Here is a 27,919-nt window from a genome sequence, read left to right as displayed (position 1 = left end):
GAATATGTGTCAATGGTTCAGCAATATGAGAGGAATTATGAGCATGAACCGGCCATATTGCCACACCCACAAGGAGAAGCCATATTACCTCCTTCTTTCCCAAAGCCAAAGTCACGCCCATCATTGAGTGTCATGCAAGATGAATGGGAACCGGAGGCTCCTATGTCACATGATTATGGGCTGTCCCAAAAGTCATACAGAGCCACAGTGATGCCTGAAGCAAATGTTATAGCACCATCTACTGGTGAAGCTGCATTAAGACATGAATTGGAGCTCTCACTCTCGCAATTGTCCATGCAGGAATCTTTGCTCAGAGATACAAGATTTCTGCCGTTATCTGAGGCTCCAGTCCCTGATGGTGCTAGGATTCCTGTTACTATTGCTTCTCCTGTTAATATTGCTTCTATGCAAGTCCCTCTACCTGGCAGAACACAGCCATATTTAACCCACATACAATTGCCACCGGGTTCTTATATGCGAAGGCCAGTGTCATCTGCAGGTTATGCTACTGCACCAGCCACAGCGCCAGCGCCTCCTGCTGGCTAGGGTAGAATAGCAGCTCAAAGACAGTCACAGCCAGCTCCAAGACTACCGGCAGCTTCAATGCAACTGCCGCATGTCCAGGCACAGGCACAGATGCCACTGGTGCCCCCTGCAGGTTATGGTCGGATTGCACAACCTGCACAACCAGTACCTCAATTGTATATTCCTCATCAAACACCTTCCATTGTACCACTGGCTGGTGACTCAAAATTAAAGAAGTCAGGACAGAATTACAGGGCATGGGTCAGTGAGGTTGGACTTTTGCTACGCAGAGAAGGTACTCACATGATGGTGTTTAATCCTCCTGCCCAGCCATGGACTCCTGACGTATGGGACTTGGATAATAGAGCATGCACAACATTATTGATGTCAATGGACACTGAATTGCAGCTCACGTTTTCACAAGATGCAACTGCCCAACATATTTGGACTCAGTTAGAGACATGTTATTGGCCTACATCAATTGAGTCTACATGTTTACTTTTGTCTGAGTTCCATGGTTCCAGATTAAAACCTGGTGAACATATTGGAGCACAATTGACTAAAATGAAAGGTATTAGAAAAGAACTGGGTGAAAAAGGCTATCCTACTGATGATTTTCAAATGATCAGCATTATCATCAATTCTTTGAATCATGAGTGGAAAGATGCTATTTCCAAGATCAATCAAGTGCCTATTGCTCAACGCACAGCGGATCATGTATGCAGAATTTTAACCGAAGAAGAGGCACTTATGCAAGCTGCGCCACATTTAAGGGAACCACCTGCATCAAGAGCTTCAGCGAGGCGTGCCTTCCGTGGAAGGACCTACGTTCCAAGGATGCCAAGATGCTACATCTGCAATCATGTGGGACATGCTACCCGGGATTGTCCCCAACGAGTTCCTGCGCCCGTCACATACCAGCCCAGAGGAACAGATTCCAGAGGAGGCAGAGGTAGAGGCGGACGACAAGGTCGTGGTCGTGGTTCCAGGCGTGATCCACAAGCTCCACTTGCCACACTGGTTGTGACCAACGATCCACAGCCTCAACCAGAGTACGACAGACGACTTCTTTGGACTTTGGACAGCGGAGCAGCTTTACATGTTACCTACAGAAAAGAGCTTTACACAGAGATGCACGAGCCTGAACCTGAACTTTGTGAACTTTACTCTTTTTCCAATCATCCTGTTCAGGTCATGGGAAAAGGAACTGTTTATATTGAAGAGCTCGGTGCTCTCATTCCAAATGTTTACTATGTTCCGTCTGCCAGTAGTAATTTGCTTAGTCAGAGTCATTTGTCTAGGCTTTCTCATTTTCAGGTCCACCATCTTGAAAAAGCAAGTTATATAGTCAAAGACGGAGATATTGTTGCTGAAACTATGTTGATTGGTGGTGTTTATTACTTAAAACCAAAGTCTAAGCAGCAAGAGCAGGCAAGTATACACGTTCCAAAAAGCACAGGCCCAGACAGAGACGTCCCAGAGAGAGATCCTGTTGCTACTCCAAAGGTTCCTAAAGATAATAAAAATACAAAAAAGACACAGGTTGCTCACAGCAAGCCTGGGGTTCCTAATAAAAATGCTAACGTTGAGAATTCACTAACAGGTAAACCTTTGCATTCCAGGTGTATCCATAAGTGTCATAGAAGATTGGGTCATGCCAGTTTCCGTGTTCTGAAGAAGATGCCAGAGTTCGCAAGAGGTTTGGATATAAAGGGGTGTAAGGTGTTCTTGGACTGTGCTGTCTGAAAGAAAGCCAAATCCAAGGCAGCAGCAATTCCAAAATGCGCTACACGCCTGTCAACACGCATTTTTGATTTGGTACACACTGACATAGTTGGTCCTTTTGCACCAACACTTGGTGGTAAAAGATATTTCTTGACAATCGTTGATAATTATTCTAGATATGGATATGTATATCCTATGAAAGAAAAATCTGAGACCTTTCAGATCTTTAAAGACTTTGCTAGTCTTGTCTATACCCAATTCGAGGTCAACATTGCCAGAATCCAGAGTGATCGCGGTGCTGAATTCATGTCTCAGCGTTTCCAGGACTGGATGCGTGAGAATGGGATAGTACATCAGACATCTGCTCCTTATACTCCAGCTGAAAATGGAGTGGCAGAACGCAGAAATGGAGTTTTGCAAACCATGATGCGTTGCCTCCTTGAAGATGCTAACCTCAGTCTTCCATACTGGGGTGAAGCTATCAAATATGCTAACCATATCATCAACCGTACTTGGAGTAGTGTGATAAATCAGACCCCTTATTTCATGTTGTATGGACACAAGCCTGATCTCTCACATCTCCATATTTTTGGTTCCTATGCTATGGTGAATATTCCTTTAGCTCAAAGAAAGAAAGGAGGTCCTGCAGCAAAAAGGATGAGATTTATGGGCATTGATGATAATTCAAAATGAAGCAAATACATTGACTCTCATCATGTTATTGTGGTTTCACAATCTGCTACTTTTGAGGAAGATGCTGACTGGTCCAGGATTCATTCTAATGATCCTGGAGTTTATTTTCCTAGAGATGCTGCTGCTGATGCCACACAACCTGATGGTCAAGATTCACAGGATAATGTTCCTTCCACGAGTTCTTCTCAACCTACTGTTCCGTCTTCGCAAGCCGCCGATGTTGCTGCTGGCGACAATGAAGATGAGGACGACACGGAAGAAGAATGGACGGTTGGCCCAAGACGTTCCAAGAGGTCCACAAAGGGAATTCCTCCAAAACGGTATTCGTGGCAAGTAACAAAAACACCTGTACCTTTGATTTGTAATGTTACACTTCCACCTGAGAAGTTCACACAGATCAAATATCTTCCTGAATCAGAACAAGATAAATGGTTTGAGGCAACGCAGGCTGAAATGGACAGTCTAAAGAAACTCCAAGTGTTTACGCCTGCAAGCCCTCCAGCAAACAAGAAAGTTATTGGTACTCGATGGGTCTACAGGATCAAAAAGAAGCCGAATGGTGAGTTGTTGTACAAGGCCAGACTCGTAGCCCAGGGTTTCGCTCAATGTTATCCTGAGGACTATACAAATACATACTCACCCACAGTGCGGACTGAAAGTGTGAAAATCGCTTTAGCCACTGCAACTATCCTTGGCCTAGAGGTTTTCCAGTTCGACGTTGAAACGGCTTATCTACACGCTGATCTTGATGAAGAAATTTACGTGAAAGGTCCTCCAGGTTTCCGACAGCAAGAAGGGGATACCTGGTTTCTACACAAAAGTCTTTATGGTCTGAAACAGTCTGGTTTGATGTGGTACTTATGTCTTTCTGACAAACTAAATTCAATGGGCTTTATTAAGTCCGAAACAGATGAATGTGTGTTTACTAAAAGATCCGGTAATAGGTATGAGATAATTCTTGTTTATGTCGATGATATTGTTTATATTGGTCCAAATAAGCAGATGAGTGAGGTTTTTGCTAAAGCTTTACAAAAGTTTTTCACGTTGAAGTGTTTAGGGTGTATTAACACTTATTTAGGTGTTCAAATTGCCAAAACTCAGAAGGGGTTTAGTCTCACACAGGAAGATAAGATTGAACAACTGTTACATCACTGTAACATGGAGGATGCTAAGCCTCTGAGTATACCCATGCAAACTGACTTTCACATTTTGGCACATGAACCAAGTCCTGAGTTCGAAGATCAAACACTATATCGCTCAGTCATTGGGTCACTGCTGTATATTAGTAGTTGGACTAGACCCGACATTGCACTTAGTGTTACTCTTTTATCGCGACATGTAGGCAAGGCAAAACAGTTTCATTGGACATGTGTTAAAAAGTTATTGAGGTATCTAAAACACACCAAAGACATGAGGTTGTTGTTGGAACCCACACATACTAACTATGCAGAGTTATGTTGTTATGCAGATTCAGATTGGGCGAGTGATAAGAAGTCACGGAAAAGTACATCAGGTTACATGACGTTCTTAAATGGATGTCCTGTTTACTGGCATGTGCGTAAACAGAATTTTGTTTCTTGTTCCTCTACAGAAGCTGAGTATGCTTGTGTGTCTGATGCATGCAATTCTTTAACCTCGTTTAATGCTTTGGTCACAGATATCTGGACACATCCGATTCGACCGATCACAGTGATGGAAGATAATGAATCTGTGGTTTATATTTCTGAAACACGTTTTACAGGTTCAAGGTCCAGACACATTGACATCCGATATCAAAACATAAGGCAACTGGTTAAACAAAGTTTTGTGACATTACAGTATGTGCCTACACGTGACCAAATTGCTGATATGCTGAACAAACCACTTCCTACAGCCCAGCATGAGTATCTGAGTGAGAAAATGTGCCTTACTTGAGTCTTCACTTTGCTGACGAAAGAAGGGGAATGTCACTGCACGTTTTTTTTGTTCGTCAGAAAGTTCATTTCTAACTGTACATTTTCCCCTGCTCTCTGCACCTGTTGTGATAACTTATCTGGTAACCATAGTGAATCCCATATGACTAGTTATGTTATGGTTTCAGTCTGTTTAGTGCGCATGTCTAGAAAAAGTTCCCAGTGTTTATCTTTATTGTTTTATTCACTTTTGCTGTTACTGTCTGTTACGTTAGGATGTAGTGAGCTAGCTCTCTTTATAATATATATTTAGTTTTTATATTTTTGTAAGTAAAAGGTATTTAGTAGGATTATGCGTCGTGTTTTTATTGCCTTCCTGCATGCACATCATGCATTCTCTGAAGCACGGTCCTTCGCCCTCTACAAAGGTGATTTTTACCTTGACACCTTTAACCGGGAAAAAAGGGTGGCATCCGGGGTCCGCTATTCCATTTATCAATTATTAGGCCCAAAAATCAGAATCGAGGTCCTCTTGCATGGGATTCCCTGTAAGATGGAGATTGACTCGGGGGCTGCAGTCTCCATAATTTCTTGGGAGACATTATCTGCAATTGTAAAAAAAAGCAGCCACCAGATCCACCTTAAACCCACTCCCATTCAGTTAACAGATTTCCAACGGGCACCAATCAAATTAATGGGCATGGCCACAATAGAAGTGTGTTATAAAACGTTTAAGGGCCCGTTGGAACTACTGGTAACTGAGGGTAGAAGAGCTAGTTTAATTGGACTTAACTGGTTTGGGGCACTAGGAATTTGGTTAGGAGGAATAAATTCAATTCAGTCTAGGGATCTCGAATCCATCTGCAAAAATTTCCAGACGTATTTGATGGGACATTGGGAAAATACACAGGGCCCCCTATTAAATTTAATTTAAATCCTGAGGTCTTACCCATCAGGATTAAGGCCAGGAGAGTTCCATTTGCTCTCAAACACAAAATTGAGAGCGAGCTGGAAAAGTTAGTAGGCCAAGGGGTGTTAGAACTGGTGGAAGGAGGGCCCTGGGAAACCCCCATTGTCACCCCCCTCAAGCCCAATGGGGAGATAAGGATGTGTGCGGACTATACAGCAACTCTAAATAAAGCTTTAAATCCGCATGCTTACCCGGTTCCGACGGTGAAGCATGTCCTCTCTGCTGTGCAGTCCGGCACCATCTTTGCTAAGTTAGATCTAACACAAGCGTACCAGCAGTTGCTGGTGACTACAAAAACTGCACACACTCAAACTATTGTTACCCACAAGGGGGTGTTCAAGGTGAACAGACTACAATTTGGCATCTCAGCAGCCCCAGGCATCTTTCAAGAAGGGATGGAGAGAACATTAAAAGGTATTCCTGGGGTGTGCCCCTATTTTGATGATGCATTAATTGCTGGGGAGGATGAGGAAAATTTAGCTAGCAGGTTAGAAGCTGTCTTGGAGAGATTTAGAGCAGCTGGCCTTAAACTTAAAAGGGAGAAATGTTCTATAGGGGTAACATCCACGGAGTTCTTGGGCTACAAGATTGATACTCAAGGCATACACCCTACTGAATCAAAAATTAAGGCAATCAAAATAGCTCCTGCTCCAAAGAATAAGGCAGAGTTACAAGCCTTCTTGGGGTTAATTAATTTTTATCACACATTCCTACCACATAAGGCTGCTATCGCCGAACCCCTACACAGGCTTTTAGACAAAAAAACACCTTGGACGTGGAATAAGGTTCACAACTATAGTTTTGAGAACCTTAAACGGATACTGTCCAGTAGTTCCACAGTAACAAATTTCATTGAAAACAAACCCATCTGCCTAGCTTGTGATGCATCCCCATATGGGGTGGGAGCTGTAATAAGCCATATGGAAGCAAATGGGACGCAGAAACCCATTGCTTATTATTCCAGGACGTTGTCTAGGGCAGAGAGGAACTATGCCCAAATTGATAAAGAGGCATTAGCAATAGTTGTGGGCGTTAAAAAATTCCACGATTATTTGTATGGAAGAGAGTTTACCATTTTCATGGACCACAAACCCTTGCTGGGACTTTTCACAACAGACAGACAAACATCTCAAATCATGTCCCCAAGGATGCTAAGATGGTCAATATTCCTTTCTGCCTATACGTTCAAAATGATTTACAGGCACGGGAAAGAGATGGGACATGTTGATGCATTAAGTAGACTGCCTTTACCTTCAAATGACCCGGATCCTGCCCCAGCCAGTCAAGTCTTAGCCATACAAGAACTCCCTGAATGTCCTCTCATGGCAGCGGGCGCAGTGAGTGATGCAGTGCTCACCAGAGTGGCACTGTGGGTACAATCTGGCTGGCAAGGAAAAAACCCAGGCCCACAGTTTCAGCCTTACTTTGTGAGGAGGAACAAGATGTACTCCCACAAAGGATGTCTGTTATGGGGAAATAGAGTGGTAATACCAGAAAAATTCAGAAACAAGGTTTTGAGGGACTTACATGAAGATCACCCAGGAATTGTGCATATGAAAGCATTGGCAAGGAGTTACCAATGACTGGGCAGAGTCTGACGTGGAAGAAGCGAACGGTCTTGAGAGTGTTATCTGGACTGAGTTCGATCCTGTGACCCCCGATGAGGTGGACAGGATTATGAGGAGGCTGAGCTCTACCACCTGTTTATTGGACCCGTGCCCCTCCTGGCTGGTTTATTCAGCTCGGGAGGAGACACAAGGCTGGTTCCAGGCAGTAATATCTGCTTCTTTGAGGGAGGGTGTTCTGCCCGCCGCCTTGAAAAAGCCTGCCCTGAATCCAGCGATTTTGAATAACTGGTCTCCAACCTTCGCTTTTTGGCAAAGGTTGTTGAGAGTGTGGTAGCGCATCAGCTCTATCTGTTCCTGGAGGAAACCGATTATCTTGACCCGTACCAATCGGGCTTTGGGCCCGGGTACAGCACGGAGACAGCATTGGTCGTGCTGGTAAATGATCTCTGGCGGGCCCGGGACAGGGGTTGTTCCTCTGTCCTAGTCCTATTAGACCTCTCAGCGGCTTTTGATACCATCGACCATGGTATCTTACTGCGACGTCTCAGGGGACTGGGAGTGGGGGGCACTGTTCTACAGTGGTTCTCCTCCTACCTCCTGGGCCGTTCGCAGTCGGTGTTGACGGGAGGGCAGAGATCCGCCCCAAGGCCTCTCGTTTGTGGAGTTCCTTAGGGGTCGGTCCTCTCTCCCCTCCTGTTCAACATCTATATGAAGCTGCTGGGCAAGATCATTCATGGTTTCGGGGTGGGGTATCATCACTACGCTGATAATACCCAGCTTTTTCTTTCCACTCCGAACCAACCCAGTGATTCCCTCGTCATGATGTCCCATTGCCTGGAGGTGGTTTGGGTTTGGATGGGGAGAAACAGACTTCAACTCAATCCTGCCATCATCGTTAATGATGGGGGGTGAGGTGTTACCCCCCCGCTGATAGGGCTCGTAACTTGGGTGTCCTCCTGGATTCATAGCTCAGTTTGGAAGATCATATAGGAGCCATGACCAGGGGGACTTTTGCCAGGTTTGCCTGGTGCGCCAGTTGCAACCCTATTTGGACTGAGATGCCCTATGCACAGTCACTCATGCACTCGTGACCTCCCAGTCAGACTACTGCAACGCTCTCTTCATGGGGCTGCCCTTGAGGACTTTTGTGATTCAGGGTCAGCCTGTGGGTTCGGCAGTTGGGTCAGACAATTCAGAGGAGGAGGAGGAGGGGTATGGAGAGCCTGCAGAGGACAGTTCTGAGGCTTCGCAGAGCTCTCAGCCAGGCCCCTCCCATCCGGTTACTACTCAGACCCAGCTGTGTGAGCCTGACAGCATGGATAAAGATGACCCACAGCTGGCCCTATTCAAGGATGCCCAACGCAGGAGGCAGTCAATCAGGAGTAAACAGAGGAAGGCAATGGGGCACCTCGGAAGGAGGCAGAGAGAAGCCACGCCTTGAACTTTTTAAAAGGGGAATGTGTGGGAGGCCTGGTTGCTGAAGGCAACCATTTGTACAGCTTCTGTTTTAGTGGTTTATATTTTGTTTTGCTCAGTTTGCTCTGTTTTGGATCTGTTTTGTTTAAATAAATTTGGCGGGCTTACTTCCAGCCTTTTGCCTTTTGTAAAGCGGTTGTCCCTGCCTTTTCTGCAGGGCCGCTAGTAGGCTGGAACAGAACAAGGACCACTCAGAGGCTTCAACTGGTGCAGAATGTAGCCGCGCGAGTAGTAATGGGAGTTTCCCGATACTCTCATGTAACACCTCTTCTCCACGAGCTGCATTGGCTTCCAGTTCCCCTCCGGGTGAGATTCAAGGTGCTGGTGATGACCTATAAAGCCCTAAATGGCATGGGTCTGGATTATCTCAGGGAGCACCTGCTGCCAGAATCAGCCTCCCATCGTCCTGTGCATTCCCACAGGGAGGGCCTCCTTAGGGTTCCACCGGTTAGGGAATGCCAGCGGGTGATTCCAAGGGGGACGGCATTCTCTGTGGGCATGCCTGCCCTATGGAATGAACTGCCGGTAGAACTTTGGACTGCCCTGGACCTTTGCTCGTTTTGCCGGGACCTGAAAACTTGGTTATTTGATCTTTATGACCTGGACTGAGGGGGTTTTAATTTAACTTTAAATTTTAAATTTTAATTTGTTTTAATTGTGGGCTAGTTTTAATTTAATTCTATTTTAATTGTATTTATTTGTATTGTTTTAATTCACCCTGTAAACTGCCCTGAGTCCTTCGGGAATAGGGCAGTATATAAAATCAATTAAATAAATAAATAAATAAAATACCTATGGTGGCCAGGTCTGGATAAAGCTATTGAGGAACAAGTGGCGGGATGCTACCAATGCCAAAGATCCAGACCTGAACAACCACATGCTCCTGTGCACAGGTGGGAGACAACTCACAACCCGTGGTCTAGGATACATATAGATTATGCGGGACCCTTCCAGGGACAAATATTCTTAGTAGTTGTGGACAGTTATTCTAGATGGTTAGAGGTGGTGCCTGTAAAAAGTATGACGTCTGCAAAGACCATACAGGTGCTGAGGGAGCTCTTTGCCACACAAGGGTTACCTGATGTAATTGTTTCTGATAATGGCCCTCAATTCACATCTACTGAATTCCAGGATTTTATCAGGGCCAACTCGATTAGACACGCAACATCGGCACCTTTTCATCCCTCCAGTAATGGATTGGCAGAGAGAATGGTAAGATCAACGAAAGACACACTGCGATGAATTATAGTGGGCGACTGGCATCAGAGACTGGCACAATTTCTATTGGCTCAACACAGAACACCATGTACAGCCACGGGTAAGACCCCAGCTGAGCTGCATTGGGCATAGAAGACTAATCACAAGATTGGACAGACTACACCCAGACAGGGTGACTGCTGAAACAGAACAACCCAACGCAGCTAGGGAACTGTCTGTGGGTGAATTAGTTTGGTACAGGAACTGGGTGACAAGTGGATGCAAGGGGTGGTGGTTGACAAAACGGGGCCCTTGTCTTATATTGTTGAGGGGGAAGGGGGAAGGTAGATCAGAAGACATTTTGACCAACTTAGGAAGCGGGTACCCGAGAGTCTGCAACCTCAACAACCTCAACAAGCGGCTTGCTCGGAGCAGAGGGGAAGGCCAACCAGCAAACCACAAGTGGACATGGCGGAGGTACTACAATCACCATTACCGACAAGGGCCTACTCCATACCAAACATAACACCATCTCAGCCTAGGCAAGAAGTGCCAACTGAAGTAGGCAGCAACGCAGTTCTAGCCAGATGGCCTAATCAGGAATCAGCCACAGACCACACAGGGACTCTGGAACAGTCAGTGATGGAAGGGTCACCGCACAAAAGGGATGTTGTGGTTAGGAAGCCAGGTAATACAGAGGCCGGGAAGCCGCCGGGAAGGTAGCCTGCCAGAACTCACAAAACTCCGGTCTACCTTAAGGATTATGTGAGGCAGTAACTGTATTGGATTGGTTAGGTGCTATGATTGACTAACAGTAATCATTCTTGTTGGGGGGGGGGGAAGGGGTGTTGTGTATGTAGGATGCTTGGCTGGCACAGCCAACCTAACATCACTGGCATCACTCAGGTGAGGTGATTGGTAAACCTGTCTGGCGGGAAATATACTACACCGGGTTGGATGTTACCTGGCTAGTGGGAAAACAGAGCAATCGGGTTGGACAGCTTGTCGGGCATCAGTAGTATATAAGGGATTGATGAGGGTAGGACTACGCTTCCATTATGTGATCAATAAAAGGAACAGTTCATGTACCCTGTCTCATTCTTGTGTCCACATGGCTGCCCACGCTACAACACTAATATTTATGTTTTATGTTTCATACACACAATTTTCAGACTAAAATTCTTAAACACTAGTAGTAAAAAACAGTAGTTCCAGTGGAATGTGCTTCTTAGTATACATACTGTATTAAGACTGTATTGCAAACATATTACAACAAAAACTCCTCCACATGCATAATTAATCTTGTTCTAGATAGTCTAAAAACTTTAAATCTATTTTCATATTTGGTTTTTAAAAATCTAACTGACACATTAGTATAATTTTTAAAAATAAGCATGTCTTCTCCAAAAATATAACAGCTAGGAATAGCAGAACCTTACCTCTCTTTTCTCTTTGTTCTCTTTTTCTTCAGCATCCCTTTGCCAAACACTTTTCATATCAAAATCAAAAGGACCCCTTTTAGGTTCATAGCTGGTTGGTTGATCAGCCTTAAATTCTTCATGAATCATGTAGTCTGGCATTGCTGGAACATGCGGTCTGGAGGCAAAAATATTACCATTAATCCAAACAGCTTACCTTATAGCCAGGGCTTTTTTTCTAAAAAAAAAAAAAAAGGTGCCGGAACTCTCATCTTGTTATTTATTTATATAATTTTATTTATATATTTATTTATATAATTAAACAATTATATATTCAATTCTTAACATACATTTTGTTCCATATATAAATATAAAAGCATGATAGGCTCTGTATTTGTATGATGGCCGATTATCTCAGTGTGCAGAAACGTGGATAACTACAAACAGAAGTTGCAACCCCTCTCCTTTTCACTGCATGGGAGTTCAGACCTGCGATGAACTGGGCTGATAGATCTAGAATCTCATATAATTATTTAGTGACAGCAGTCTATTTTATAACTCTGTAATAATATCAGACACAGGTATGTGATATGCTGTCCAATTCAAAGATTAGTTGTGGATTCAAAGAAATAAGAAATACTGTCAGACTATCTATATGAATTCTTTACTGACCCAGATCTGTGTATTTGCATAGTGTGTTTTATCAGTAACTCTGATCACAAGGAAGGAGATGCATGATTCTGCCTCCTGGCCAAGGATTTAGTTTATGAAAAATGAGCATCTGTAAACTCTAGTCTGGCTCTTAAGGCTCCACTCCATGTGGCTTGGATTTCTGTGTTAGATGGCTGCATTTCAGACACCATTCAATAATCTGATTGATACAGGCCATAAAATTAGAAACTGAACACTCCAGAAGGTAATTTATTGTAATCTAATGTGCTGGGCAGCAGCTCTTTGTGGTCAAGTAACAGGCTGTGTGAAGAAAGGAAGGGTGGGACGATGGAAAGGGATCAACCTGCACTGCTGAGCAAGGCAAGAACTACCCTATTTTTCAGACCATAAGACGCACCTGATTATAAGACACACCCAGTTTTTAGAGCAGGAAAACAAGAAAAAAATATTCTGAACCAAATAGTACCGGTATACTAAAACAGGGCTTTTCAACCTTTTCATCCATTGCACCACTTTTAGGACAAGGCAATGTTCGAGTACCACCAGTCACCCAGTGACTGTTCAGTTATGACGGCACTGAAAAAAGTGACTTATGACCATTTTTCACACTTATGACCGTTGCAGCATCCCCAGGGTCATGTGATTTACATTCGGATGCTTGGCAATCGATTCATATTTATGATGGTCACATTGTTCCAGGGTCATGTGATTGCCTTTTGCAACCTTCTGACAAGCAAAGTTAGTGGGGAAACCAGATTCACTTAACAATCATGTTACTAATTTAATTTCTCTCTCTCCCCTTCTCTTTCTCTCCCTCTCTTCCCCTCCCTCTTTCTTTCTCTCTCCTCTCTGTCCCTCTTTCTCTCTCTCTCCCTATTTTTCTCTTTCCCTCTATTTCTCCCTCTTTCTATCTCCATTTCCCTCCCTTTCTTTCTCCTTCTCTCTCTCCCTTTCTCTCCCTATTTCCCTCCCTCTTCCTTTCTCCTTGTCTCTCTCTCTCTCTCCCTTTCTTTCTTTCTCTCCCTCTCTTTCCCTCTCCCTTCCTCTCTTTCCCTCTATTTCTCTCCCTTTCTTTCTCCTTCTCTCTCCCTCCCTTTCTCCTTCTCTCTCTCTCCCTCTTTCTCTCTCTCTATTTCTCTCTCTCCCTCCCTCTCCCATTGTCCCTTCCTTCTTTCATTCCTTCCTTTCTTCCTTCCCTCCCTTTTTGTCCTTCCCTCTCCACATTAGAGCAGTACCTGCGGAGGCGGCCCTGCGGCCCGGCTTTCTCTTGCAGAAAGCAAGCTAAAACGGAGCAAGGGAGATTGCCAGGAACGCGAATCGGCTGATCTCGCGCTCCTGCAATCTTCCTCACTTGGTTTCAGCTTCCCTTGCTACAAGAGAAAGCAGGCTGAAACGAGGGAGATTGCAGCAGCGCCAGATCAGCCGATTTGCATTCCTGGCAATCTCCCTCACTCCGTTTCAGCCTGCTTTTGGGCAGCGTCGAGGCACTGCCAACCAGTGCTCAGCCTCTTGGAGAGCTCTGAGTTGTTCAGCCGGAGCTGCTCTTGCGTGATCTGCCGCCGCTGCGCGCACAACCAGACATGATGGCGTTCCATGGGCCTCCCGCTTCACCTCCGGCTGGGCTGTCCAGGGCGGCGGCGAGAACGGCCCACCGCTCAGCCGCTGGCGGGTGCCTCCAGGGTGTAGAAGCCTGCAAACATCTTCCCGGACTACAAATAGCAGCCAGGGCAGAAGAGCCGGGGCAGCCGGGAGCCTGGCGGACACTCCTCCACTTGCCTGCCAGGGCCGTCGGCACCTCCCGGATGGACGCCCGCCTGCGCCGGCTAGGCGTCCACGATACCGCCAGCTGGGTGGGGCTGGCCCTGGGCAGCGGCTGCATGATGGGGGCTGCGGTGGCGCCCTGCAGCAGCCTGGTCTACAGCAAGCCAAGCCCCCTGCCTTCCCCACCATGCCAAGGAAGCTGGACACCCACTGGGGGACTTCCTGGACATTGTGGCTATTTATGGGCTGCAGGACTGCGAGGTGTCTGACACAGACACCCCGGGCTGCCTCCCTGAGCTCCCTCCCCAGCCCCTGGGGTTCAGCTGCGCTGCCCATTTGGTCCCCCTCTAGCAACAATGCCAGCTGCAGCTCCGTGTCTGGGTTTATATCACACAAGGAAGGCACAGCAGGGAAAGACCAACGTGGATATGGTTCGGAGACACATGCTAACTACCCCCCAGGTCCAGCACCGGGTAGGCCACCAGCTGGCTGACAGGTGAGCATAAGGAAGAAGTGCACATGCACTCTGCAAAACCCACCTCCCACTCCTTGCCCTTTCTTATTTACCCAGTTGAGATGGTGCAAAGTTCCTGACAACTAGCCTTCGCTGCAGACAACTTCTTTGTGCAAAGTTTGCTGGCTGGGTTTTTTGGCAGGCTCAGCAGCAATTGGCTTTCAAAATCCAAAATCCAAAATCCAAAATCCAAAATCCAAAATCCAAAATCCAAAATCCAATAGATTTGGATTTCCTATTGGATTTTGAAAGCCAATAGGAATTGCTAAACAGCTTGTTGAAAAGTTCCCCCCCCCCAAAAAAAGGTGCCGGAACACCGTTCTGAGCGTTCTATGAGAAAAAAAGCCCTGCTTATAGCATTTGTCATCAAATTTCAACATTCAAGAAACCCATTTCCTCACTGTAAAATTAAATTAACATTTCTCATAAAGACACAGAATACTTACTTAGAGTCATCAGTTGCAGCTTGTTGCAGATGTGAGTACCATTCATGTGCACCATAAGGCCCCAGGGATACTTTTCGTGGAGTAGGAGTAAAATGTCTCAGTAAATCTTAAACCAAAGACATTTAAAAATATACATTTAAACAACTGCAGATTTTAAAAATATAATCAGATAAATTCTGTATCCTGCACACAGTTAGAGCCAGGGATAAGTATTAAAAATGCTTTTATATTAATCCACTAAAGGAAAACAATATCTAAATGACAAGATATAAAAGATTTTGATGCAATCTCCTCTTTTTTTACATTTTGCTTTTAAAATCTATTAGTGGCTGTATCTGAAAGAGGAATAACATGATGTGGGAGATGATGTTTAATTGTTTTATATTATGTTACTGTAGATTCCTTGTAGAAATTACTCTACCATATTTGAAAAATATATATAATTTTATTTACCTTTCAGGAAAATAAAAGGAAGAGAGAAATCTTTAAAATTTAAAAGAAATCAAAAAGCCAACCATAGTTTTTTTTAATATCTATTCTAGTTTAACCCAACATTATATTTAGATATTTCAGTATAGTTTTCTAAACAGAAGCATATAAAAGGAGCCAGCCATATCCATCTCCAGAATAATCCATTTTGCTCTCCCTTCATTTCTTGTTTCTTCTCAGCTATGTGTACTTTTAAGACATTGAGCATTGCAGATGGAGTCACAATCTTAATTCTCTTTTTTATTAAAAAATAACAACTGTGCTCCTGCAAACCTCAGGGTTCTTCCATACTTTCTGATTACTCCCTCTTGTACATGCCTCTTGCCAATTTGATTAATAAGCTACCAGAGACTTCCCTAAATATTGAAAATAAAATAAAATAAAATAATTTAGAAACTGGAAATGAGAATATTCAGAAATAATGTCAAGAATGTAACTTTGGAGCTATGTGACTTTTTATTTCAACTTGCCATTAGAATAAGAGGGGGGAGGTATTGCTTTAGAATGGGTTAGAAGGAGAAACAAAACCTCTACTATTCCACTGAAGACGCTGAGAGCCTGAAACCTTTCCAAGGACATTATAACAGGCGTGGAAAGGAAGCAGATGGTTCCCATAACAAAGTGAAATTGTTTACATGGACTACATGAGAGGGTGGGGGTTAATAGTTTAATTAATTTAATTATATGGACTGATATCTGGGAACTTCAGAGTTAGTTTTATTTTGACATTACCATGCTGTGTGTTCAATACACAGTAAGATTTTCAGAAACAGAAGGAACCTGGAGTTTTATCTTGATTCTCGAGCTGGATGTTGACAAATAGGTTGATTTTAAAATGTAAAAGAAGATACTTCATGGCTCTGAGTAAATTTAACAATTAAATTTGATACTTGAGGGACTCTGTTCCAAGATAACCAGATGTGAGGTGTTCTAGTTGAGATTCAGTATAAGGGAACAGTTGGGATTGTTGGTGTTACCATCCTCCTTGCTAGCTGACTCTGTTGCTGGATTGGCAGTAGAGTCCCAAAGGCTGTTGATTTTGGGGGGTTTCAATTTGCTATCTGGTCACTGAGTCTGGGGTGACTTGGAAGATTGTGGCTTGTTTGTTTGGATCTGTCCCAAATAATTGACAGCAAGACACATGTCAGTATTCACTTTCTGGGTCTAGATTTTGTCCTGAGGTGGGGATGGACATTAACATCAGTTGTGGACAGATTAATCCATTGGTATTTTTTTTATTCTCTTGTGATCCTCAGAGAGACAGAGCTTGTTCAACTGACTTCTTCCAGGCAATTGATGGACCAAATGGGGCTTCAAAGAGAGCTTGGGGTTTTCTCTGAAGGTCTAGAGGGCAATTTGGCTCGGGTCCTAACTGCTGCCTGGAGTGGATGGTGACTAGCACCTTGGGTTATATTGTTCCTATATGACCTCATGATGTACTGACCCTTGGTGTCATCTGCAAATTTAATGAGTTCCCCTTCTATCCCCTCATCTAAATAATTAATGAAGATATTGAAGAGTACTGTGCCTAAGAGCCTTGGGGTACCCCACTGGAACTGAAGCAAAAACAAAAAACAAAAATAACATGATCTCATAGAGGTCTAAGAAGATTTCCTTTTTTGATACAGTTTGAGATTCATTAATTATTAAGTCTTCAACTTTTTTATCACACATTTGGTTTCTTGTACATTTCATAACATTGTTCAGTCTTAGAATCTGTAGGAAAAGTTCTTGGGAAAGTAAGACCCACAATGTCAGCTGAAAAAATAAAATTTATTTATTTATTTATTTTAATTCCATTTATATCCTGCCCTTCTCCGAAGACTCAGGGCGGCTTACAAGCTTAGCAGTATTTATGTATGTTCATGCTTCTCATTTGTCATATTCTACCTTCAGTTTCCAACATTTCTAACATTAACTTCTTTGTCTCCACATAAAAATAGTCACATCTGAATAGCTTTGATATTTGTTTAAATTAAATCACCTGGTTGACCTCCTTGCTTTGCCAGTTTTACATATTCTGAGTCAGTATCTTTGATCCACTTTCTTCGACCCCCAAAGGTAATGTCATTGGGAGGATCTCCAAAATCACCAAGATGTGGGATCTCAGATGTTGGCTGTTGTGCAACTTCTGAGCTAACTTGTTCCTCTGAGCGTTTCAGGGGGATGTGATAATACCAATCTGCAATAATAAGAAATAATGGAGTATGAATATATTAAAGACTATATGATCAAATGGGCAACATTTATAACACAATGCTTAGTTACAAAATAATACTTGGTCTATGGGAGAATATGTGGACAGGTTGAAAAAAATGGAACTTTGTTTTTATATAGACACCAGCAGCAAGAGTTCTGCTATTGGACTCACATATACCCACAATGTAAAAAAATAGATGATAAAATGGAGTTGAGAAATTGATTGCTTTGAATAAAGAAAATACTTTATCTAGTTTTGTTTCTTCTTGGAAAGCACTGTTTAGATTTTTGTTCAAAACTAAAATAAATGAAATTTTAACCTTATATTTTGATTGTATTTATTATTCATCAGAGAAGTGCTTATGTTATAATTTAGTCAAAGGATTACTGATTTTTAGGTTTTTATCTGTATTGAAATAAGTTTTCCCCCTTTGGTTTGTACTTTCCAATTTATTTATTTTTTACAAATTTTATTGAATATACAATTAAAAACAAAAGTGGACATGTTACAACTTCCCTGGCTTCAACATTGCTATTAGTATTACCTTATATAAAGGGGGGGGGAATGAAACGAAAAAAGAAAAAGAAAAAAGTTACATTGTAACAAAATGTGCATATAACATCTATGAATTTTCTAGTGAACATCCTTTCATTCATCTACAATGTGATTAAGTATCTTTCAATTCTATCCTGTAAAAGGTTTCTAAACTATCATCTAATCAGTTGGTATTCATCCCAGCATTCCTCCTTAACTCTAGCCATTTGTACACATTGTTTCAAATTTCATAATAGTCTGTTTTGGTTTTGGTTTTATCTCTAATGTTAACCTATCCATTTCAGCACAGGATAGGATTTTGCTTATTAATTCTTCTTCAGTAGGGGTTTCTTTTCTTTTCCATTTTTAAGTGTAAGCCAATCTTGCTGCAGTCAAAATATGCAGTATTAAGTATAAAGATTTTCCCCTATTCTTTTCCCTTTTTAAAAAACTCTTTTTTCGCTTCGTTGAAATTTAATAATGTTTTGAAAAACAATAAAATTTGGAATATATAATGACTAAGAGACCCAGTTAGCTTTTGAATAATATGCTAGGCAGTGGTGGGATTCAAATTTGCCATTTCCGAAAGTCCATTCTGGGCCTGGGCAACAAAAAATTAGCTACCATTTTTGCTGAACTGGTGCAAACAGTGAATCCCACCACTGATGCTAGGGAAATAAAGGGCAGGGCTAGGACAAAATCAAAATTGAATACAAATTCCTTCAATACTGTCTGGCCTAAAATAAAAAATGACATAGGGTGACTTTTTCAAGCTGTGTTTTTTAATTGTTTCACATCTATAAACAAAATCTTGCCAGACTGAGCACTCTACTATCTGCATCTATAATATACTCTATCAAATATTTGTGAGGGGCTATCTTCACCCTCTTTCTCTCTCAGAACATCTGAATTAAGTTGCCTCCTATTTCTTTGGAGCGCACCTTCTCACTCTTGGAGTCCATAAAATTGGCAGTTTCCCCTAAGTCAGGGGTGTCAAACTCAATTTCATTGAGGGCCGCATCAGCATTGCAGTTGCCCTCAAGGGACTGGGTGGGTATGGCCAGGAGGGTGTGGTCTACTGGGTGGGTGTGGCTAGAGTGCAAATAATGAGCTGGCATGGCCAGCTCTACATCGTTCGCATCAAGGGTGCCTATGGGGGCCTGGGCAGGAGTGGGACAGATCTGAGGGTCTCTGGCAGAAGGAGGGTCTCTGGGCCAGGGCCAAGGCAGTGGGGGCCATTCCCTCACTGTTTCCAGGATGGCTTCGTGGGCCACATGAAAGCACTTCGCGGGCCAGATCTGGCCCCCGGGCCTTCTGTTTGACATGTCTGCCCTAAGTCATTCGTAGCTTGATTATTTCCGGCATGCAGGGAAGTACAAAATAACAGTGATTACCAGAGGTTTAAATAGAACACTATACTATACTTGGTTTGAGTACAGTTATTTGTCCCTGATTCACTAATCCTTGTGAACTGGTCAGAATCTGTTTCCCAAATTTGTGTTCAGTTTCTTAAGACAGCATGTGGCAGTCAAGTGTCCTTGACCTCCATAGTTTAAATATAGTCTGTCTTCCCACCATCTGAACTTGCTTCAGTTCTGCAGCCCAATCTACATGGGTTCATCTGTCAAAATCCTTTCATGTTTGGCTATTGACAAGAGGCAGCAACTTGGTAACAGGCTTGTATCCTCAATTTCTACCTTTTTTTGCTGTAACTGCCCATCTATTCATTGTTGTTGTTAGTTGTGAAGTCATGTCCGACTCATCGCGACCCCATGGACAATGTTCCTCCAGGCCTTCCTGTCCTCTACCATCTTCTGGAGTCCATTTAGGCTCATGCCTACAGCTTCAGTGACTCCATCCAGCCACCTCATTAACTGTCATCCCATTCTTCTCTTGCCCTCAACCTTTCCCAGCATTAGGCTCTTCTCTAGTGAGTCATTCCTTCTCATTGGGTGGCCAAAGTATTTGAGTTTCAACTTCTATAGTGCAGTCAGGGTTGATCTCCTCTACGACTGACCGGTTTGATCACCTTGCAGTCCAAGGCAGAGCTTTTCAACCAGTGGTACGGGTACCACCTGTGGTACATTGGCCCCTGGCAGGTGGTACACAACCATCCTAGAAAAATGGTATCGGGGGAGGGGAATGAGCTGAACTGGTGGCAGCACCGCACAAGCCTGAGTGACAGATGGCTGGAGCTGCAGGGCTGTCAGGGCTCAGTGAAAGTGCTAGGATCAGCGCCAGGCTCCAACTGGAGCTCAGCACTGGTCCTGGTGCTTCTGAGCCCAGAAGACATGCCAATCAGCTGGAATGTTGCAGCATATCCAGGGTTTTGTGATTTACATTCAGATGCTTAGCAACTGATTCATATTTATGATGGTCACAGTGTCCCAGGGTCATGTGAAGTGACCAAAAACCTGCTGCAACCACCCAGCAGATGGGGGGGGGAATAAAAACCAAACACCCCCCACCCCACCCCCGCTGCCAATCCTCAACAGAAATGCTCACAACAATGAAAACCTTGGACAGGAGAAAGAGCGCTGTTGGGCAGGCAGGCAGGTGTTTTGCTCGGCTGTGGCTTGGGGAGCACTTTTTTCAGTGCCATTGTAACTTCGAACAGTCACTAAGCGGACTGTTGTAAGTTGAGGACTACCTGTACTTCATCACTTTTTTTCCTGGTTTTTTTTTTTTTGGTCATCAAGTTTTTGACACCTTGCTAGGCGACGTGGTACTCGGATGTTGCCATATCCTAAAAGTGGTACAATGGGTGAAAAGGTTGAAAAGCCCTGGTCCAACAGACTTGCAGGAGTCTTCTCCAGCACCATAGTTCAAAGGCCTCAATTCTTTGGTGCTCAACCTTTCTTATGGTCCAACTTTCACAGCCATACATTGCAACTGGGAAGACCATAGCCATGACTATATGCACTTTTGCTGGCAGTGTGATGTCTCTGCTTTTTAGTGTGCTGTCTAGATTTGCCATGGCTTTCCTCCCCAGGAGCAAGCATCTTTTAATTTCTTGGCTGCAGTCCCCGTCTGCGGTGATCTTGGAGCCCAGGAAAATAAAATCTGTCACTACCTCCATTTCTTCCCATCTATTTGCCAGGAACTGAGAGAGCCAGATACCATGATCTTGATTTTCTTAATGTTAAGTCTATTCATAGAGCTGTGTTAGTTCTTGCAAAGTATCTGGCATTTATTTCTTTCCAACTCATCTAGAATTTCATCAGCCAACCTTCCTGAAGTTGATCAATCAGGACTGCTTCATTCCATATTAGATCTTGATAGATTTGAAATTATTTGTGTATTTAGACACAGAGTAATAACTTTGTGTGTTCTTAAAGGTAATATTAGCTGTTCGTGCTTTCACTGGGAGAGAATACATAATTTATAGATGCTGGTTAGATTCAACATGTTATCCAATAAGGGTCTCTGCTGTGCTAACAATGGTATAGCCCATTTAGCAGCTGTTCCATTCAGTAAATTTATGACAAATCCAACTTTAATTCCACATGGTGGGTAGTCTTCAGAGTCATATAAATTACACTGAGCCCAGAAGATAGGGAAGTGAGAAAACTGAAGAAGCTTCTTGGATGAGAAGTGAAATGTCTTCAAAGAAAACAAAATCCAGTTGGCTTTTGAAAAAGCATCTTTAGGACAACCATGACTTATCTGACTGAGAATTTCCACAGAATTGAGTTAAATTCCACCAAATTTTTCAGCAAACAATAGGGCATTTATGATAGGGGCAAATTGCCACTCCTGCTACTGCCTAAGTCTACACTGCTTCAATTGAGTAAAGCAACTTGCTGAGTTAATTGAGGATTTTTAGTCACCAGTTGTTCCAGACTGAGTTATTACAATGTTTCTTTTCAAGATTTAAAAGTTAAGGTGAATTGGAAACTATTCTGTTTTTCAAGGTTGACAATGCACACAAACATAGTACTTTAGAAGCAGGAATAATTACTGCAGTTGTCATGGTTCTGATTAATGAGACAGATCAAAGAACATTCAGGCGTTGTTTATTCTAAAAAATCTATAATAATGAGAACGAAGCATCGGCACTCATCGATGGATGCCAGAATCTGAATTCTCCTCCCCTGAAGACATTGTATCAAACACAATTCCCTCCCTTAGTTTACACGTCATTAATCACATTCTCAAATTAGTTTAACATGCAAAGCTTCACTTCCTTATCTTATTAAAACAACCGGGTTAGCATACTCCCTCCCCCCAGCTTCATTTGATTCAAAGCAAAACAGTTTAAAGGAAAAGGCTGCCTCTTATATTGTCAGAGCAAAAACATCCAATGTTTGCTGCATTGACATCTGGCCCCCCTTACAAAAAGGATAGATCCTGTAATGTAAACAAAAGCATATGACAGGGATTATCTCTTGGTTTGTTGGGGGGTTTTTCATGAAACTTTTTGATGAGTTGGTCAGCCTTCACATCGCTAGATTTCACCCAAGTAGCTTCAGACAGCGAGTACCCCTTCCATTGTACTAGGTACTTCAATTTCCCTTTAAAAATTCTAGAGTCAAGGACTTCCGGGTGGCAAGGCATCGCCGCAGGCAGCCATTCTGGCTGTCAGCCCTGCTGGCTCCATAGAGCCACCGAAAACAGCGCTGATCAGCTGTTTTGGTGGCTCGGAAGCCCCCTCCTTGGGAGAAGAGGAGGGGGTGAGCGCTCAGGTAGGGGTAGAGCTCTCTGGGGCCGCCAGAGCTAAATGTTTTGGTGGCTGAAGGATTGAGCCCCCCGAAGCCTGAGTTTGCTACAGACTGCGGGGCGCCTCTGCTCCGGGTTTTTTGGAGCAGAGCAGGGCATCAGCAACCATCCCTGCCAGCAAGAGAGAACCTTTGAGAACCTGGATGCAGGCAGAGCGATACAGGAGATCCAGGTGAAAGTGAATTTATGATCTTTAACTCAATGGACTTTGTGGAGTTTGAAAGTGAAAGTGCGTAGCAGGCAATAGTGGGTGAAAATGGCTGCCAAATCCTCTAAAGTTCCTAGAAGCGCGGGGGCTTCTCCGGTGCAGCAGTCTTCGCTACAAGCTTTAATGCCCCCACCCTCTGCACCTGCACCTGTACCAACTCTTACAGTTAAAGACTTGCAGGATATGTTGCAAGAGGCTATGAAAAAGCAATCGCAACAATTAGCTGAGCTAATGGATGAAAAGCTTACAGAGCTTCTGGATGAGAAGTTAACAGAAATAAGGGCAGACATCTTTCTTGCATTTCAAGGCATGGCTATATGTATAGAGCGCTTGGACGAGAGAGAGGAAAATCTCAGATCAGATGCAAAAATGACAGAGACTGAAAATGTGGTGGAGAAAATTGATAGTGATTTGACCTTGGTACAGTACCATGAGATGGAGTTTGCTGTGAGAATCAGAGGCTTAAAAGAGGATCCTAAAGAAAATTTGAAGAAAATAGTTTCTGAGGCTTTGGAAGGTGTGCTGGGGCGATCAGCAGATGCAATTATGGAAGATATAGACAAAATTTTCCGTGTTAATTCATGGATTGCAAGACAAAGGAAATTACCCAGAGATGTGGTGGTTTATTTTACAAAGAGAGCAATTAGAAATGAGGTTATTCAAGCCTTTTACAATACTAAATTTGCAATTGCTGAGCAAGAAGTTTTGATTTTAAAAGAGATCCCTCCAAGAATTTTAAGTAGAAGGAAGGAAGTTGCTTTTTGGGCACAAGAATTAAGAAGACGTGATATTAAGTTCAGATGGGAGATACCGGTGGTGATGCATGAAGGCATGAGACATTGTCTTACTACAGTGTTGCAGGCACGTGATTTTTATAGTAATGTTTTAAAAGCAGTCCCCATACCACTTTTGGAATCTACAAAGAAGAATGGTGAGGGAGAGCCTCAACTACGCAGTGAGAATTTACAAGGTGCTGAAGGAACAACGCAGATAGATGAGAAAGCTACAGGAGTGGATCAAATTTCAGTATCATCGGAGGAGGCCAGAGACCAGAGGATGACGTGTGCTGCTTCGAGACGAATGAGACAAGAGCAAGAACAAGACCAGCAGAAAGTCATGATGGCACCTCCAAAACTTACTTATAGTGAAGCTGTGGGAGGAGCGCAACCTAAGAGAGTGCAAGTGATTTTGGAAGAAGCGCTCCAAAAGCTTCGAGTCGCGAAGGATGGTGACAAAGTTTCTAACCTGGAATGTTAATGGCTTAAATTCACCACAGAAGAGAAAGTTTTTCAATATTTAAAACAATTTAAGAATGATGTTATTTGTTTACAAGAAACACACATTAGAGTTATGGATCAAGAGTACATATTAAATTCAAGACTGGGTACACAATTTATTGCCTCTGCAACGGATAAGAAAAATGGAGTGGTTGTTTATGTTAAGAATACCTTGACAGCAGAGTTAATTGAAGCAGATAAACAAGGAAGATATGTTATAATTGAACTGTTAATAGAAGGCAAGAAAACACTTCTGGTTGGATTATATGCTCCTAATCAACAACAAGCAGACTTTTATAGTTTACTACATAGCAGTGGAATTATAAATCTTTTATTTTTATGGGAGATTGGAACGGTGTTTTGGATGTACAAATGGACAAGAGTGATTTTTTAAAAAGTATTCCAAGTCATGCTAAACTGCCTAAATCTTTTTTTCAAATGAAGGATGATTTGGAACTGCGAGATATTTGGAGAGAAAGAAATCTGCAAGAGAAGGACTATACTTTTTTTGCGATAGACATCAATCTTTTTCTAGGATTGACTTTATACTAATTACTAATGATTTCTTTTCCAGGATTAAGAAGATTAAGATTTGTCCAAGAACTATGTCTGATCATTTATTTATTTATTTATTTATTTAGTTACATTTATATACCGCCCTTTCCCTGAGGACTCAGGGCAGTTTACAGGGAATTAAAAAACCAACATACAAAAGTTAAAAACCAAATTAAAAAAATATTAAATTGACCCTGTATTCTTAAAAAACCCCAATTAAAAATTTCTCCTCAGCCTGGGCCCGAGAGCTCAAAGAGCCAGGTCTTCAGGCCCCGGCGGAATGATAGGAGGTCAGGGGCAGTTCTCAGCTCCACCGGCAGCTGGTTCTAGAGGGCAGGCGCTCCCACTGAGAAGGCCCTATCCCTGGGTGTCACCCGCCGGCAATCTCTCACCGGTGGCACCCTGAGCAGACCCTCCCTGTGGGAGCGCACTGGGCGAAGGGCGTTTGATGCCGACAGCAGGTGTTCCCTCAAATAACCCGGACCCAGGCCATGTAGGGCTTTATAGATAATAACCAGCACCTTGAATTTCACCCGGAGGGCAACCGGAAGCCAATGCAGCTCACGGAGTAGAGGTGTTACATGGGAGTATCGGGAAACCCCCATTACAACTCGTGCGGCCGCATTCTGCACCAGTTGAAGCCTCCGAGTGGTCTTCAAGGGCAGCCCCATGTAGAGAGCGTTACAGTAGTCCAAACGGGAGGTCACAAGCGCATGAGTAACTGTGCGTAGGGCGTCTCGGTCCAGATAGGGACGCAACTGGCGCACCAGGCGAACCTGTGCAAAAGCCCCCCTGGTCACAGCTCCTATATGGTCTTCAAAATTGAGCCGTGAGTCCAGGAGGATGCCCAGGTTGCGAGCCCTATCAACGGGGGGTAACACCTCACCCCCCATCATTAAGGATGGAATAACTTGGTTAACCCGAGATGCCGATATGCACAGCCACTCAGTCTTGGTGGGATTGAGACGAAGCCTGTTTCTCCCCATCCAGACCTGAACCGCCTCCAGGCACCGGGACATCACGGAGAGGGCATCACTGGGTTGGTTCGGGTGGAAAGAAAAAGTTGGGTATCATCAGCGTACTGGTGATACCCCACCCCAAAACCACGAATGATCTCGCCCAGCGGCTTCATATAGATGTTGAACAGGAGAGGCGAGAGAACCGACCCCTGAGGAACTCCACAAATGAGAGACCTCGGGGCGGATCTCTGCCCTCCTGTCAACACCGACTGCGAGCGGCCCTGGAGGTAGGAGGAGAACCACCGTAGAATGGTGCCTCCCACTCCCAGCCCCCTGAGTCGCCGCAGTAGGATACCATGGTCGATGGTATCGAACGCCGCTGAGAGATCTAATAGGACCAGGACAGAGGAACAACCCCTGTCCCTAGCCCTCCAGAGATCATTCACCAGCACGACCAATGCCATCTCCGTGCTGTGTCTGGGCCTGAAGCCCGATTGGTACGGGTCCAGATAATCAGTTTCCTCCAGGAACAGAGGGAGCTGATGCGCCACCACACTCTCAACAACCTTCGCCAGAAAGCGAAGGTTGGAGACTGGACGATAGTTGTTTAAAACAGCCAGGTCCAAAGCAGGCTTCTTGAGAAGGGGTCTCACCACCGCCTCCTTCAAGGCGGCAGGAATGACACCCTCCTTCAAGGAAGCAGTTATTACTGCATGGAACCAGCCTCGTGTTCCCTCCCGAGCCGCATAAGCTAGCCAGGAGGGGCACGGATCCAACAAACAGGTGGTGGTGCTCAGTCTCCCCATGATCCTGTCCACATCATCAGGGGAAACAGGGTCGAACTCAGTCCAGATAACATGCTCAAGACCGCCTGATTCCTCCACATCAGACTCTGCCCAGTCAGAGTCCAAGCCGGTCCAGATCTGAGCGATTTTGTCCGCCAGATGTTGACTAAACTCCTCGGCTCGTCCCTGCAAGGGATCCTCTCTCACCTCCTGATTAAGGAGGGAGTGAGTCACCCTAAACAGGGTGGCCGGGCGATTATCTGCGGACACGATAAGGGCGGCAAAGTAGTTAGACTTCGCCGTCCTTATCGCCGCAAGATAAGACCTTATAAAGGTTCTTAACTGCAATCGGTTGGATTCGGATCGGCTGGATCTCCAACCGCTCTCTAGACCTCGTCTCCGACGCTTCATCTCCCGGAGCTCCACAGAGAACCATGGGGCCCAGCGGGATCTGCGAAGGGTCAGAGGTTGCATGGGTACAATGCAGTCAAGTGCCCTGGTGGCAGCCGTTTCCCAGGCCTCCACCAGGGCATCGACTGGGCTGTGGGTAAGGGTGATAGGTATAGGCCCAAGCGCCCTCTGGAACCGATCCGGGTCCATTAGGTGCCTGGGGCGGAACCACCTGGTCGGTTCCGCCGCCCAGCAGTGGGGGGTGGCATGACGGAAAACCAGCCTCAGGAGGTGATGATCTGACCATGACAGAGGGGTGATGGACGGAGAACCCCCTCCCAGATCATCCAACCCGTCCAGACAGGAACACCAGGTCGAGAGTATGATCCCCCTCATGAGTCGGGCCCTCAATAACCTGGGTCAGGCCCATGGCTGTCACAGAAGCCATGAACTCCCGAGCTAACTCCGACGACCCTCCCAGTGATGGCAGGTTGAAGTCACCCAGGATTATAAGCCTGGGGAACTCCACCGCCAACCCTAAGAGGGTGTCGAGCAGCTCAGGCAGGGCTGTTGCCACACAGCTGGGCGCCAGGTATGTAAGCAACAAGCCCAACTGAACCCGAGGACCACATCTCAAGAGGAGGGATTCACTCCCGGCCATCTGGACAATGGTGGCCTCCCAGGGACACAAAGTCTCCCGAATAACCACTGCCACCCCACCACCCCTGCCCTGAGCCCGTGGCTGGTGCAGCACCCGGAAACCTGGCGGGCATAACTCGGTGAGAGGCACCCCTCCCTCCGAGCCCAGCCACGTTTCCGTGATGCACGCCAGATCCGCACATTCCTCCTCGATCAGATCACGGATGAGGGGAGCTTTGTTAACCACGGATCTAGCGTTAAAATAGACCAACCTGAGCTCAGGGGCCTGATCACCCACATCCCCGGG

General features: G+C 44.5%; 1 protein-coding gene across 1 annotated transcript in view; it reads right to left on the bottom strand.

Moving 5' to 3' along the window:
- LOC310650168 (uncharacterized protein C7orf57 homolog) overlaps positions 1–27,919 on the bottom strand; it is a gene marked incomplete at its 3' end in the record, with an annotated part of 153,453 nt that overhangs the window by 78,224 nt on the left and 47,310 nt on the right. Inside the window, exons 3-5 of the mRNA XM_083379001.1 lie at positions 17,331–17,528; positions 14,858–14,963; positions 11,486–11,642 (exon numbers count right to left, since the gene is read on the bottom strand). Coding sequence (XP_083235127.1) covers positions 11,486–11,642; positions 14,858–14,963; positions 17,331–17,528 — 461 coding nt within the window. The remainder of the gene's footprint in view (positions 1–11,485; positions 11,643–14,857; positions 14,964–17,330; positions 17,529–27,919) is intronic.

The sequence above is a fragment of the Vipera ursinii genome (genome assembly GCF_947247035.1).
Source record: "Vipera ursinii genome assembly, chromosome: Z".
NCBI lineage: Eukaryota > Metazoa > Chordata > Lepidosauria > Squamata > Viperidae > Vipera > Vipera ursinii.
Note: the sequence above shows the minus strand (reverse complement) of the source record. Positions and strands in the feature narration are given on the sequence as shown.